Source organism: Myodes glareolus, chromosome 8 (genome assembly GCF_982192425.1).
Source record: "Myodes glareolus chromosome 8, mMyoGla1.1, whole genome shotgun sequence".
NCBI lineage: Eukaryota > Metazoa > Chordata > Mammalia > Rodentia > Cricetidae > Myodes > Myodes glareolus.
This window is the reverse complement of record NC_142033.1, coordinates 70283365-70296836: the sequence shown is the minus strand read 5'-3', so window position 1 is coordinate 70296836 and position 13472 is coordinate 70283365. Positions and strand designations below refer to the sequence as shown.

Below are 13472 nucleotides of genomic sequence, written 5' to 3'. Positions count from 1 at the left end.
ACTGCAAGTGCAGACCTCACACTCAGGAGAGCAAGGACGTGACCCCAGGTGGAGCCCCTTCTTGCCCACCTTCAGGTCATAGAAGATGATGTCACCCAGCACCAGGTACACCTTCACGTAGTACAGGGTCTCCTCGTCGAATTCCAGGGGTGAGTTGCAGAGCGACAGAGCCTTCAGAAAGAAGTGCTCGGCCAGTTCTCCATGGCCCAGCCGGTGGTGCAGGGTGGCTAGCCGGTGGTAGGCCACGCGCTCATTCAGGCGGTCACCTGGGGATGCAGGTGGAGGGGCAGGGGTGAGGACACTGCCCAGTGGGGCAAAAATGGCATGAGCCAGTCAGGGGGGAGCATGCGTGTAAATGCAGCAGCAGATCACGGCAGCTGTGTACATTCACAGCCTTGAACCAGGCTGCTCTAGCCACTTCTTCTCTGTCCCCGGACTCATTTTGTGATCTGGAAAGTGAGCTAATGACAGTAGTTCCCTGATATGGGACAGAAAGGAATATGAGTTTAGAAAACATCTTTACTTTTCTTCATATCTATCATACCTTTCATTAAATATATCTATCATGTCTTTTATTGAATATATGTATGTCTGTTTATGTCTATATGATTAATATATGATTATATATTATTATAATCGTATAATATATGATATTAATATATGATTAATATATATGATTAATGACGGATCTGCTTCTCTTTTTAAAAGAGAAATATACCACGCCCCAGTGGGCTGGTATTTCAGCAGCTATTGGCTGACGGAGCGGAAGTCGCTCCCCGCTGCACTGTGGGCTCCTGCTTCAGCGACTATTGGTTGAGGCAGCGGAAGTTACTCCCACAACAGTTCCCTTTCTGTTTCCATATCTGGCAAAGTTGCAGGCTCACATGCCCCCTTTTGTGTCTACACGGAGCTGCCTGGGGAGCTGCCTGGGGGAGGCTACAGTTAGGCTTGTCCGTGATCTATGCATTCTCAGGCACAGGACTCAATGCCTGGCTGTGACTGCTGCCTTATTTGCTCAGCACAGTCTGGCACTTTAGGGAGCCATGCTTAGAGCCCCAGGCTTAGCCTTGCACTGAGTTCAGCTGCATTCCTCCGGCAGGCCTGAGGCCCCACTCAGGGCTCCCTCCTGGGAGGAGCACAGACACTCCCAGTCAGTGGCTCGGTGTTGGAGAGAAGGAAGCCTAGCACTAAGAAACAGGCTGCAGGACAGGACAGGAGGTGGGGACGGGACATGGGAGAGGACAGCATAGACACGTCCACCTGTGTGGAAGGCAGCTGGCCAGCATTTGGTGCAGCAAGAGAAAGTAGCAGAGAAAGCCTCAGAGCTTTCTTGCCCCCAAGGCCCTGCCTGCTCTGTGCTCGGCCAGGGCTAGGTCTTGCCAGCTCAGCAGAGCTGCTGTGGGCCTCAGTCAGCCTGGGCAGGACATGGGAGACGCCAAGCAATGTCTGCTCTGCTTGCGGTCCTGGGACTGGAGACCTAGTAGGATGGAGTGCAGAGCGGGCACAGGGCTGGGGACTCACCTAGGGTGATGCTGAGTCCTAGGGCCTCATGGGCGAACTCTAGGCCCTCCTGGGGTGCCTCCAATGCAGACAGAAGGGCCACCAGCTTGTTGCACAGGCGCAGCTCTGCCTCTTGGTCCCCTACAGTCACAGCCAGGGGCAGCGCCCGGTCCTGTCCACATATTGAGATTAGGCTTCTGCAGCGCCCACCATGCAATACCTCCTGGGCCCACATGTGTGCAAGGAACTGCCACCATCCCCCACGGTATGGTCTTTTCATGATGTCATTGTCCTGACACCCCAGGCTGGGATGTCACCTAGTCAACTACACCTTCAGCCTCAGCACAGCCTGTGCCTCTCTGCCCAGGAGACAGGGCTTAAGCACGACAATCAAGTACTCTACTAAAATGCACGATATGTGTGCTCAGAGTCAGCTGTGCACTGTGAGCCATGGGGACAGAGGAGAAGTCCTTGTCTTCCCTGGTACCCTATGTGACCTTTTCCACATGCCTATGCCCCTCTCAAAGCCCAGCTTCCTCATCTGCAAGGTGACAAAATTCTCACCCAGGGCTGCTTTAGATATTTGTGTGCAAGCATGAGTCATATACTGTGCTTTACAGAGGACTCAAAGATCACTCTAGGAAAGCTAGTTACATGGTGGGAGTACCCCTGCCACACCTGTGCCCACCAAGAGGCACCCATGTGAAGCACACATTACTTGCTTACGGTGGCCACTCACCCGGTAGAAAGATACAGCTTTTTCCCGCTCCCAGGTGCCATTGAAGAAGATGTCCCCAGCTGCCTCAAACAGCTCCAGCCCCAGTTTAGGGTCCCCAGTACACAGGGCTGCGTTCTGTGCCACCTGTAAGGACCAGAAGTTCTCTGGAGATAGTACCACCTGGGGTGGTCATGCCTCCGAGATGGGCGGCCTCACACTTGGATGGGCCAGTCTTTCAGTCTCTGTGGGTTTGTGGCTCTGAGAAGAGCAATCTTCAGGACCTGAGAGCCAGGAAGTGTTGGTCCAGCTGCAGCCCAAGAGTCCAGCAGGTGTGGGCTGCCCAGGTGAGATTAGAACAACTGAGACCTGGACTCTGGCCTGTCTACCATGTTGGAATCACAGCTCCCTGCCCCTACATTGTGGCTCCCACCACATCCTGCTCCTTCCTAACCCATTCATGCCCACCTTCTCCCCCACCAGTGCCACAAGACAGGGCCGGAGGCTGCGGCTTCCCTGCTATGCCCAGGGGTTCCTGCAGTGCCTGGTGCATAGTAGACGCCCAACAAACACCTGCTCAGTGATGAGAGACTAAATCTACCCACTCTCTAGCTTCTAGGTTGGATGTTAATATTCTCTTCCAGCAGGTGGCGCTAGCTCACCACCCTGACTCAAAGCTCAGGCTCAGCCGGCCCTCTCCATGCAGCTGCCTGCCACAGCCCATGGACCCTCTGAGCCCTGGGCTCCTTCCTTGATCCTAGATCCTCAGTGCGCAGTGCTGCTCCTGTGCTCCTTATCTGTACAGATCACACTGTGTTTGGGAAGCATCACAGCTTCTATGATAAACATGTTTTGAAGTAAATGGACCATGAGCTACTGAAGCATGTCCTTCTGTGCAGCGTGGACGCAGCATCCTTATATACACTGAGCACTTGCTGTGTACTGACAAAAGATGGGTACTGTGAGGAGCCTACACTCTGCCCAGGAAGCTCAGATGGCTGTCAGATAGTCTGGGCATTGAAGGAGACTGAGGGAGCCAGAGTGGGAGGCAGGCCCCTGGGATACCGTAGGTACTCAACAGAGATGGATGAGTGAGCAGATAGACAAGTAGATGGACAGGTGAGTGAATAGATGGATAGACAGGTGGATGGGTGAGCAAATGAGTGAGAAACAGGGAGATGGATGAATGGGTGGTGAGTAAATGGATAGGTTGAAAGGATAGATGGATGGATATATGACTGATTGGTGGATGGGTAGGTGAATGAGCAGACAGGTAGATGGGTGGGTTGGTGGACAGGTGAGTATGGGTAGGTGAGTGGGTAGTTAGGTGGGTAGATGATGGGTGACATGGGTAGTTAGGTGGGTAGCTGATGGGTGAGGTGGGTGGTTAGGTGGGTAGATGGTGGGTGATATGGGTAGTTAATGGGTGAGATGGGTAGTTAGGTGGGTAGATGGTGGGTGAGATGGGTAGTTAGGTGGGTAGATGGTATACATGAGTGGGTAGTTAGGTGGGTAGATGGTGGGTGAGATGGGTAGTTAGGTGGGTAGATGGTGGGTGAGATGGGTAGTTAGGTGGGTAGATGGTATACATGAGTGGGTAGTTAGGTGGGTAGATGGTGGGTGAGATGGGTAGTTAGGTGGGTAGACAGGTGGTTGGGGGTAGATGAGTGGTAGTTAGGTGGGGTGGGTGATGAGTGAGCAAGCCAGTGCACCCTGATGGCCCTGAGCGCACCTGGATGTACAAGTCCACCAGCTCATTCTGGCGCAGGATATAGTAGATCTTGCCGGCCTGCAGCCAGGCACGTGCCTCCTTCTCCTTCTGCTGCAGGTCAATGAAAATCCCCAGGCTCCGTTTGGTGTAATCCAAAGCAGACTTGTAGGCCCTGGGGTCAAACACAGGTGTCAGAATAGGATCTGCCTCCAGAATGGTCCAGAAGGTCAGGACCTGAGGGGATACTCTGTGGGCAGCATCTTGTCCTGCCCCAGGTACCCCAACACAGCATAGAAAGACAAGGGGAATTCTTCAGAGGGAAGACAGGCAGCTTTGTGTAAGTAAACCTATATGACCTACCAACCCCCACCGGCTGAATCCAGTCTGTAATGGCTAGTTTTATAGCAACTTGACACAAGCTAGAGTCATTTGGAAACAGGAATCTCATTTGAGAGTATGCCCCCACCAGGCTAGCCTGTGGGCAAGCTAGCAGCGTGCTTTCTTGACTGATGACTGATGTGTGAGGGCCCAGACCATGGTGGGTGGTGCCATCCCTGGGCTGGTGGTTCTGGCTCTAGAAGGCAGGTTGAGGAAGGCAGGAAAGCAGCACCTTCCATGGCCTCTGCATCAGCTCCTGCCTCCAGCTTCCTGCCCTGTTTTGGGTTCTTGCCCTGACTTTTCTCAGTGAGGGGCTATAATACAGAAGTATAAATGGAAATAAACCCTCTCCCCTTCAAGTTGCTTGTAGTCATGGTGTTTTAGAGGCTGGAGAGATGACTCGGAGGTTAAGAGCATTGTCTGCTCTTCCAGAGGACCCGGGTTCAATTCCCAGCACTCACATGGCAGCTCACAACTGTAACTCCAGTTCCAAGAGGCCTGACACCCACGGCAAAACACCAACGCTCATAAAATAAAAATAAACAAACCCTAACTAAGACACAGCCTCTGTCTTTTCTGGATCCTAGGGAGACATTGGCATAGGGCAGAATTCACATCTTAGGCTGGGTTTCTCAAACTGTACACCCGGCCGTGGCACAGAGGACGGCTCTCAGCCATCACTGTCCCTGCTCTAAGCTTCTGACCTGAGGCCTGGCCTGGGCTGAGCACCTCCAACAAGCTCCCAGGGAGATGGACAACAGTCCAGGGACATACTCCAGAAGCCTTGCTCTAGGCCGCTAGCCCGCTGCTCCTGCTGTGAGTTCTGTGTTGGGACCGGAGCATCTCCTGTTTCATCTCAGGCTCTTTCCTGCTCCAGTGTCCCTGCCTTAGGGGAGGTGTCATGTTGAGGATTTTTGCCAGCTTTCAGGCTACCCAGAACTTGAATGTTGGTCGCACCTTAAACATGACCCCGAGATCCGGCTCCAGGGAAGTTGACTCTGCCCTCTATGGTGAGAAGGCTGAAGACCATGTGGCCACTACCATATGTCTGGCAGGTGAATGACACCTGGCTGCCCCGGCCCCAGAATGACAACTAAAGACCAGGGGCAAATAGAGGTCAGCCTACAGCAGCAACCATAGCATGGGTGGCTTCGAAATGCCTGTAGCAGGGACCCTTGTGTAACTGAGAAAGTGGGGACAGGAGGGTAGGAGGGCTAGTCCCTCACCAGAGAAGCCTATGCTGGGACTCAGATGTCATGAACAATTAGTGGAATGATATGGGCCCTAAGGGGTTGGGGCTTGACTGGGGGGGGGTGCGGCTCCCCCAGGCCTTCTGTGCCCCAAAGCTGGTGCTCTTACTTCTCGGTGCCCAGAGACAGGTAGAGCTGGCTGATGGCCTCCAGGAGCTGACCCTCCAGCACCTTGTCAGCCGTCCTCCGAGCCAGTGCCAGCTGGAACTCATGGTAGATGACACATCGCACCTCGTTGGGCATGACCTTGCTGTAGAAGTGGCACAGCTTCTGCACAGCCTGTAACTGACCTGGGCGGGGACAGAGACAGGAAGTCACTCTCCTGACTCCACCCCCTTCGAGGCACTCCAGGGCCTGTGTATGGAGGGGTTAAAGGTCCCAGTGCATGACTGCCCTCTCCTTTACTTCCATGAATCAGGTTCTCAGAAATGGGGATACTGAGCCCAGAACCAGGCTAGTTAGTCTGTAGAATAGCCTACCATGATGTTCCCATTAGTTGACATACCAGGGAAGCCTGCAGATAGTGCTGGCCCTTCCAGCCAATCCAGGGAAGGGGCCTGTCCAGGCACTTGCCTGGTCCACACCTTTTGTGTCTGTCTCACCACACTTTCCCCACCTCCACCCTGGCCTAGCAGCCAGGGAAATAGCAGCTCAATACAATTGGACACATGGACAGTCCACAGCCAGCATCCTGCCTGGAACCTGCCACACAGAATAATGGATTTAGCCTAGCCCAGGCACCCACAAGCCTGTGCTTCATTCAGGAGGCCAGGCTCCAACTCATGGATCGCTGGGCTATCCCAAAGCCAGGGCTCGCTGGGCTATCCCAAAGCCAGGGAGGAGCTGGGAGCTATGTGGCATTCCCAACTGTGAAGACAACTGGGAAATCAACACTGAGGCAGAAGGCCTAAGCCATAAACCAGCCTGACCTCAAGGATTTCTTAAGGGCTCATAAAGCAGTCGCTAAAGACACACACTGGCCAAGCTTCAGTGAATGCAAAAGTATGGAAGTCATAAGGAATGTGTTCTTCAGCTACACAGGCAACAAAACTGAACTATAGAGTAAGTCCAGGGCCAGGCTGGGCAACTTAGTGAGACCTTATCTTTTGTAAAAGGCCAAAGAAGGCTGGGAATACAGAAAGGTTACAGAGCATTGGTCTAGCATGTATGAGGCCCTAGGGATGGTTCCCAGTCCTGCTGAACAGACAGACAAACAAATCAATATCAGAAAATTTGGTGAGTTCCCAGATATACAAAAGTAATCTGCCCATGTCTGAATAGCCAGAGGTTAAAGGAAGAGATACAGGGAAACAGAAGCGTAGAAGTTTAAGGGATGATTGGGTTGGAGACATGGCTCAACAGTAAAGAACATTGTTTTCTCTTGCAGAACACCTGGACTAATTCCTATCATCCATATGGTGCCTCACAACCACCTGTAACTCTAGTCCCAGGGCACCTGATACCTTTTTGGGTACCAGGTACACATGTGCTACACACACACACATACACACACACACACATGAAAGCAAAACACCCATAAATAATAATAATAATAAAGTTAAAGGGTGTTGAATAGCAGAGCTGAAGGGAAACTGATAGCTGTGAATGCTTTTGATGGAGATGACAGGGAGGGAAAGAAGTGGGGAGAAGGGGAGAAGGGAGGAAGGTAAAGGAAAGAAGGGGTACAGGGAGACAGGGAGGAGAAAAGGGAGGAGGGGAAGGGAAGAGAAAAAAAACCCTCAAACCTCAACTCCCATCTTACTGAACTAATATGGAGCAAATGTGATGCTGGTGAGAGCAGGCCAGCTGTGGAGGAAACTCGCAAAGCCAAAGTCTGAGGCTTTGAAAACATCGACAGAATCATAAACCTTTTGACAGCCTGACCAAGAAAAAGAGGCTGCAAATTTCTTTCTTTCTTTGAGACAGGGTTTTTCTGTAGCTTTGGAGTCTGACCCGGAACTAGCTCTTATAGACCAGGCTGCCCTTGAACTCACAGTGCTGGAATCAAAGGTATGAGCCACCACCACTGCCCAGCTGAGGATGCAAATTTCTAAAACCAGAAAAGAGGGTGCCACTGCTGACAGTCTCGTGGAAGGGACAGACCGCGTGAACCACTGCCCATCAACACACCAGTACGCTTTCCAGAAAGACGCACTGCACCAATACTGGCTCAACGATGACCCTGGCGTTATCCCTCAGCCTCCCAGGGGAGGAGGGACACATACGGCTAGGTCCTCTGCTGCTGCTGTCCGAGTTTGAGGGGTATCTGGGTTGGTGGCTCTGTGGCCATGTTGCGGAGGCTGTGGAAGTCTGGCCCACAGAGGGAGGATGTAACCTGAGGCTTCCCTGGGCCCCTTTCATACCAGAATCTGTCCTGCCAATTCCTTACCTATTGGACCCTGCTTCCCTCCTTGGCTCCCTCCACACAACTGCGTCTATAAGACCTCAAGTGTGGGTTAGGCCTCTGCTGGAGAACAGACTCCAAGAAGATTCACCTATTCTGTTTTCCCCATGTCATAGCGAGTGTTCAGTTGCACTTGATGGCTCTCCAGTCCTCTTAGTAAAGGAACTAATTGGGCTGGGGTTCCTGGTCCATGCTTAGCACCCCAGTCAAAAGTGCATGGGTTCAGTCACCTTGTTCTAGGTGCCTTACCCAGTACTCCCTGCTTGTCTAAATCCTCCAGTCTCAGAGCAAAGAAACATCAGCCAGCCACAGGCTGGAGTAGAGATGCCTGTGAGCACATGGATCACCCTCTCTATGGCTGTTCTTACCCGACCATCGGTTTTCTGTTTAGCTCCAGACCCCAGCAAGAACAACATGGTCTCACTTGTGATGGGGTTGGGATCACACCTGTACAAGGTCCCTGTGGGTGAATCTGATCTGTTGTAAGGTTCTGATGACTTCTATGAAGAGGCCATGGGAGGTGTTCAGGGCTGCAGACAATGTATCTGGAGGTCTGGTTCACAGAACCCCAGGCTTGTGTTAGCTCAGTGTTGTGTCTAAGGTAACCTCTATTCCGGTGCCGGACAGGGATGTGGAGTCCTTAGAGCAAGGTACTTTCAGCTCACTCCCCATGTCATTATATCTAGCCCAGCATGGGAAGAGGCTGCATCTTAAAGATGGTGGCAAAAACTCCAGGTTTCTACTACTTGGAGGCCAAATAGCCTCTGTCTTCTGCCTCCCACGCCAAGGTACTCTGAATAAGGAATGACACGCAGACCCCAGGAGGTGTGGAGAGGGGACAAGAGTGGTACTTACTCTCCAGATGGTCCATTTCCACAGCCACCAGAAAGGCCCACTCGTAGTAGCACTTGGCCTGCTGGGAGAGGGCCCGGCGGGTGCAGAGTTGGCCCAACCACAGGAGAACCTGGGTGAAGTCCCGGCCACACACACCACTGGGCAGCTGGGAGAAGAGCCCCACAGCCTCCCGCAGGTAGTGCTGTGCCAAGCTGCGGGCACCAGCTTGCAGGCACAGGGCCCCAAAGTTAGCCAGGACTACTGCCTGGCTCTGCACGTGGCCCTGGCTGTAGGCCATGTGCAGAGCTCGGAAGTAGCCTTCAGCAGCCTGTCGGGTCCTGCCCGTCCTCTTCAGAGCCATGGCTACCATGTTGGTCATCACACACTCCTGGGCCTTGTTGGCCACGGCTGCATCTGAAATGGATTTCAGGATGTCCATGGCTGTTAAGTTTTTCCCACAAAGCATGTGCAGCCAGGCAAGTGCCACCAAGCGGTCCACGACAGCGTGGATCCCAGCTGCCGTGTCAGCTTCTGCAGCCTGAGACATGAAGGCAATGGCCTGGCTGTGCTGCTGATGGTGGCTGTACAGCTGAGCTAGACTGGCATAAAGGGGCCCACACAGTGCCTGTCCTATGCCCGGAGTGAGAGAGGCTAATGCCTGCCTGAGGTAGTAAGCAATCTGGGAGGGGAGGTGGAGGCTTGCCCTCCTTTGGCTGTTCGGCCCAGGAGCATTCTGGAGGACCAGGTCCACACTCCTCAAGGAGCCGGCCAATGAGCACCTAGTCCACAGTGAGGACACCCTGATGCAGCTCAGTGCCAGGTGGGGCAAGCACTTCCGGCCATAGATGTCCGCCAGAAGCAGGTAACAGTCCTCAGGCCATGAGGCCTGTGGGGTCCCCACATCCCTGTTGAGGCGAAGCAGTCTCTCCAGGTAGGGCAGTGCCTCCTCAGGCTGCTTGAGGTGCGTGTAGTGCCTGGCCAGCAGGAAGCAGGCCCGGGCCTCGGCCTGTGGGCTGAGGCTACAGATGGCCCTGCGCAGTGCGTACTTCAGGAGCTCAGCGTCTGTGTTACGCGCATGGCCAGGTGTCCCGAGAAGTAGGGCCGCGGCTTTGGGTGCCACCTGTAAACTCTTCTCCCCGTTCTTCTGCTTTAGGTACACGGTAGCCAGGCTGGAATACACTGCTACCACCAGCGAGAGGTCCCCAAAACTGCCCTCCAGAGCTCCCAGGGCTTCTTCAAAGTACACCCGGGCCTGGGATAGCTTCAGTTTTCGGGCACACAGTCGCCCCAGCAGGAGGCAGAGCCTGGCCAAGGCCATGCCCAAACCGACTTTCTTGGCAACTCCTCGGGCCTGTGCCAAGCGTCCGGCCAACTCCTCTTCATCGTCAAAGCCACAGAGGACAGTGTTCAGCCAGGGAAGTGAGATGTCATACAGGCTCCGGAAGTGGGCTTCGTAACCAGGGGCGTTCAGGACCTGCAGCAGTGAGTCTAGAGGCTCAGGATCTGTCCAGTCATCTTCAGGATCCAGGCAGAAGGGGGGCTCCTCACTGTCTGCTGAACTCACTCTGCTGGACACTGCTCCCAGGCTCCAGGTTATTGGGTCTTCAGGGTGGTCAGGGCAAGCCTTGCACCGTTCTAGAATGTCCTTTACCATGTGCAGCGTCTCATGTGGTTCTGGGTTCAGGCGAGGCAGAGTCATTTCTAGAAGTCACAGAAGGCGCAGTTGGATTAGTTCTGAACCCGAGTCCTAACTTGACCTATGTGATATCCTCCATCTCCGCTCCACCCACTATTCCCCTAGCCTCAGATTCTGGATGACACTTTCGCACCTGGATTCCAGAGCACTGGAGGCTGAATCAGGGCCAGTCCTGATGGCTCTTGTCAGCTTTCCTACCCAGCAGACCCCTCTCTTTGACCTGCTCTTAGACAACAGAGTTTTCAGAGGCCCTGCTCATCAGAGCACAGGGGTGAATTGTAGACGGTTTCTCTTTAGAAAGAACGGAAAGCTACCTAAACACCTGGCCCACAGCAAGAGTCCAGTCACAGGTGTGTGATTCTGCAGATCCCTCGGACTCTAGAAGTCATGAAATCCCTGACAGCCATTGGAACAACTGATCAGCATGGACTCAAAGGCTGCCACATAAAATAGGCAAAGTTAACCAGGCTGTAGGGGTCATAGCTCAGTGACAAGCAGTGTATCTAGAATGCATGTGGCCTGGGTTCAATACTCAACAACACACACACACACACACACACACACACACACACACACACACACACACAGGAGAAGGTAGACAAAACCAATGACAATGAGGACAGGGATGGCTGTGGTCACCGGCCTCAGCTGTACCACTCAGTCAACCGGGTGGTGGTGGCACACACCTTTGCTCCCAGCACTCAGGAGGCAGAGACAGGCTGGTCTCTGAGTTCAAGGGTAGACTGAGCTACAGAGTGAGTTCCAAAGATAACCAAAACTACCCAGAGAAACCCTGTCTTGAATAAACAAAACAAACAAACAAAAAAAGAGCGAGAAAGGGACAGTCTCCTTGGGGAATGACCCAGGGAAGGTTCACAGATTGGTCATTGAGCACAATCTACCACCATCTGCTATCAGGACCTTGGCCTCAGATGGGCTCAGATCCAAAGTCACACCCCTTCAGGGGGCAGAGCAGACCCTTGTTTTCTCCTGGGAAAACACAAGCTTAACACAGAGTTATTTGGAAGGGAATGAATGAACAAAGGCTCTGGAGCTCCTCCACTGGGATAAAAGAGCCTTTTTGCTCTCAAGTTTGAAAGTTAATATATGCTCAAAACATGGGCTGGAGAGACGGCTCCGTAGTTAAGAGCACCTGCAGCTCATCCAGAGGTTTGGTTCCCTGCACACATGGCATCTCATAACCATCTTTAATTCTAGTTCCAGTAGGGAGTCCAATGCCCTTTTCTGTCCTCCATAGGCACCAGGAAAACATGTCTGGTGTATACACACATGCAAACAAACACTTAAGACACACACACACACACACACACACACACACAAATAAAAATAAATAAATCTTTTTAAAAAATATGCTCACACAATCTGAAGTCAGGTGTGGTAGTGTACACCATGCCAGCACTTGGGAAGCAGGAGGAAGAATAAGTGTTCAAGATTCTCTTTTGCTACATAGTGTGTTTGAGGTCAGCCTGAGACCACTATCTAAAATTTTTATTTACATCTATCTCTTTACTATTCTGTAAAGCCTTAGAACAGACCTGAGGCTATTGGATTGGTTAAGAAATCCTGGGCAGAGGACGGGCTACCCGGGAGAAAGCTGCTCCATCCTCATCTGCCTCTGCTCACTGAGCCCAGAGCAGGAGGCCTGGGGCCCATCCCATCAGCGCCAGCCTCCTCCTGACACTCTTGCCTGAATCCCACTTAAGCTGAGATGGGTCCATTGCTGGGGAATATCCCAGGACCCTGAGGGCTCACACTTCTAGATCCCCTGTTTAGACCTTCTAGGGAAAAAGATGGCTGAGGAGGAGCGAAGGGAAGGGCATTCTGGAATGGGCCCCAAGAGGGAGGGACCTCTAAGGTTAAGTTATGGGGGACTTTCTCTTCAACCTCTAACCAATGGGCCCTCAGTGGAAAATCTGGGTAGTTGCATTTGGTCTTGAAAAGGAACCCACAGCAGCATGGGTTGGAACAAGGTGAGAGAGATGCCCACCTTCTTGGGAGGTCCTGATGAGGCCATGCATCTACAGGAAGAGATCTGGGTCCTCAAGGTTTCCACAGGTACAACAGAGGAGCTCCAGGCTACCCATCCCACATCCCCCACCTCCTGCAGAGGCGTGGCATTGGTGGTGAGTGCCTATGGTGTCCCCATACTGCCTTGGGTTCACACCTGGTACCTGAGACTCAGCCGTGAGTGGAGGAACCTGAGCTGCAGGGTGGTACCTACCTGGTTGCTCCAGATGCTCACCCTCAGCTTCTTCTAAGCAGTCTGGGAAAGGGAAAGAGAAGCAGTCACTCCTCCGCCTGCACCCTGCCTCGTGCGGCCAGGTGAATGCAAGCTCTCCAGTCACTAGCACCTACAATGGCCAGGGCCCGAGAATCCATGTTCTCAGACGTCTCCAGGCAACGATGGAGCACATGTCTACCTCTGGTGTCCCCATTCCCACACATCCTACTGAGGGTGTCTGTGATCCTTGTCAGCTCCGTGACAAGGGGGGGCACAGACAGCTGCAGAACAAACTGGGCTGGGTATCTCCTCTGCTGACTGCTCTTCACTCAGGAGGCACTGGTGCCTCATTCCTACCTCCTTGGGTTGGCACTAACTGCCTGCTGGATTGCTCTAGCAACCAAATCAGGAAAAGAACTGAAGAAAACATATAAAAACCAGGACGTTATAACATCAGACAAAACTTTGAGGCTTGTCTAGTGGAGAGGAATTGCATTGTCTTTAGTACTTCTGGTCCGGGGATTCTATGGACCAAGTGCCCCAGGCTAACCAACAACCATGGAACCAGTTCTGTCTAGAGCTTGGTGAAATGAATCTGATGGGCACTGGCAAAGGAGCCAACCCCATGTACTGGTAAGGGTGCTGGTCAGATCACAACGGGGTTCCCAGACTGCCCTACCCTCAGAAACTAAGGGTTCAGTTATGTCAGCTGGTGCCTGATGACAGTGGAGATAGGTTCCCT

General features: G+C 52.8%; 1 protein-coding gene across 4 annotated transcripts in view; it reads right to left on the bottom strand.

Annotated features, from left to right (window-relative positions):
• Window positions 1–13472, bottom strand: part of Sh3tc1 (SH3 domain and tetratricopeptide repeats 1) — a 44477-nt gene that overhangs the window by 1580 nt on the left and 29425 nt on the right. For all 4 annotated transcript variants that reach the window (XM_087909095.1, XM_087909097.1, XM_087909096.1 and 1 more), the window contains 7 exons: window positions 12731–12772; window positions 8814–10493; window positions 5664–5844; window positions 3948–4098; window positions 2240–2362; window positions 1522–1672; window positions 70–266 (listed from right to left, as the gene is read on the bottom strand). In XM_087909095.1, the coding sequence (XP_087765221.1) occupies window positions 70–266; window positions 1522–1672; window positions 2240–2362; window positions 3948–4098; window positions 5664–5844; window positions 8814–10493; window positions 12731–12772 (2525 nt within the window). The remainder of the gene's footprint in view (window positions 1–69; window positions 267–1521; window positions 1673–2239; window positions 2363–3947; window positions 4099–5663; window positions 5845–8813; window positions 10494–12730; window positions 12773–13472) is intronic.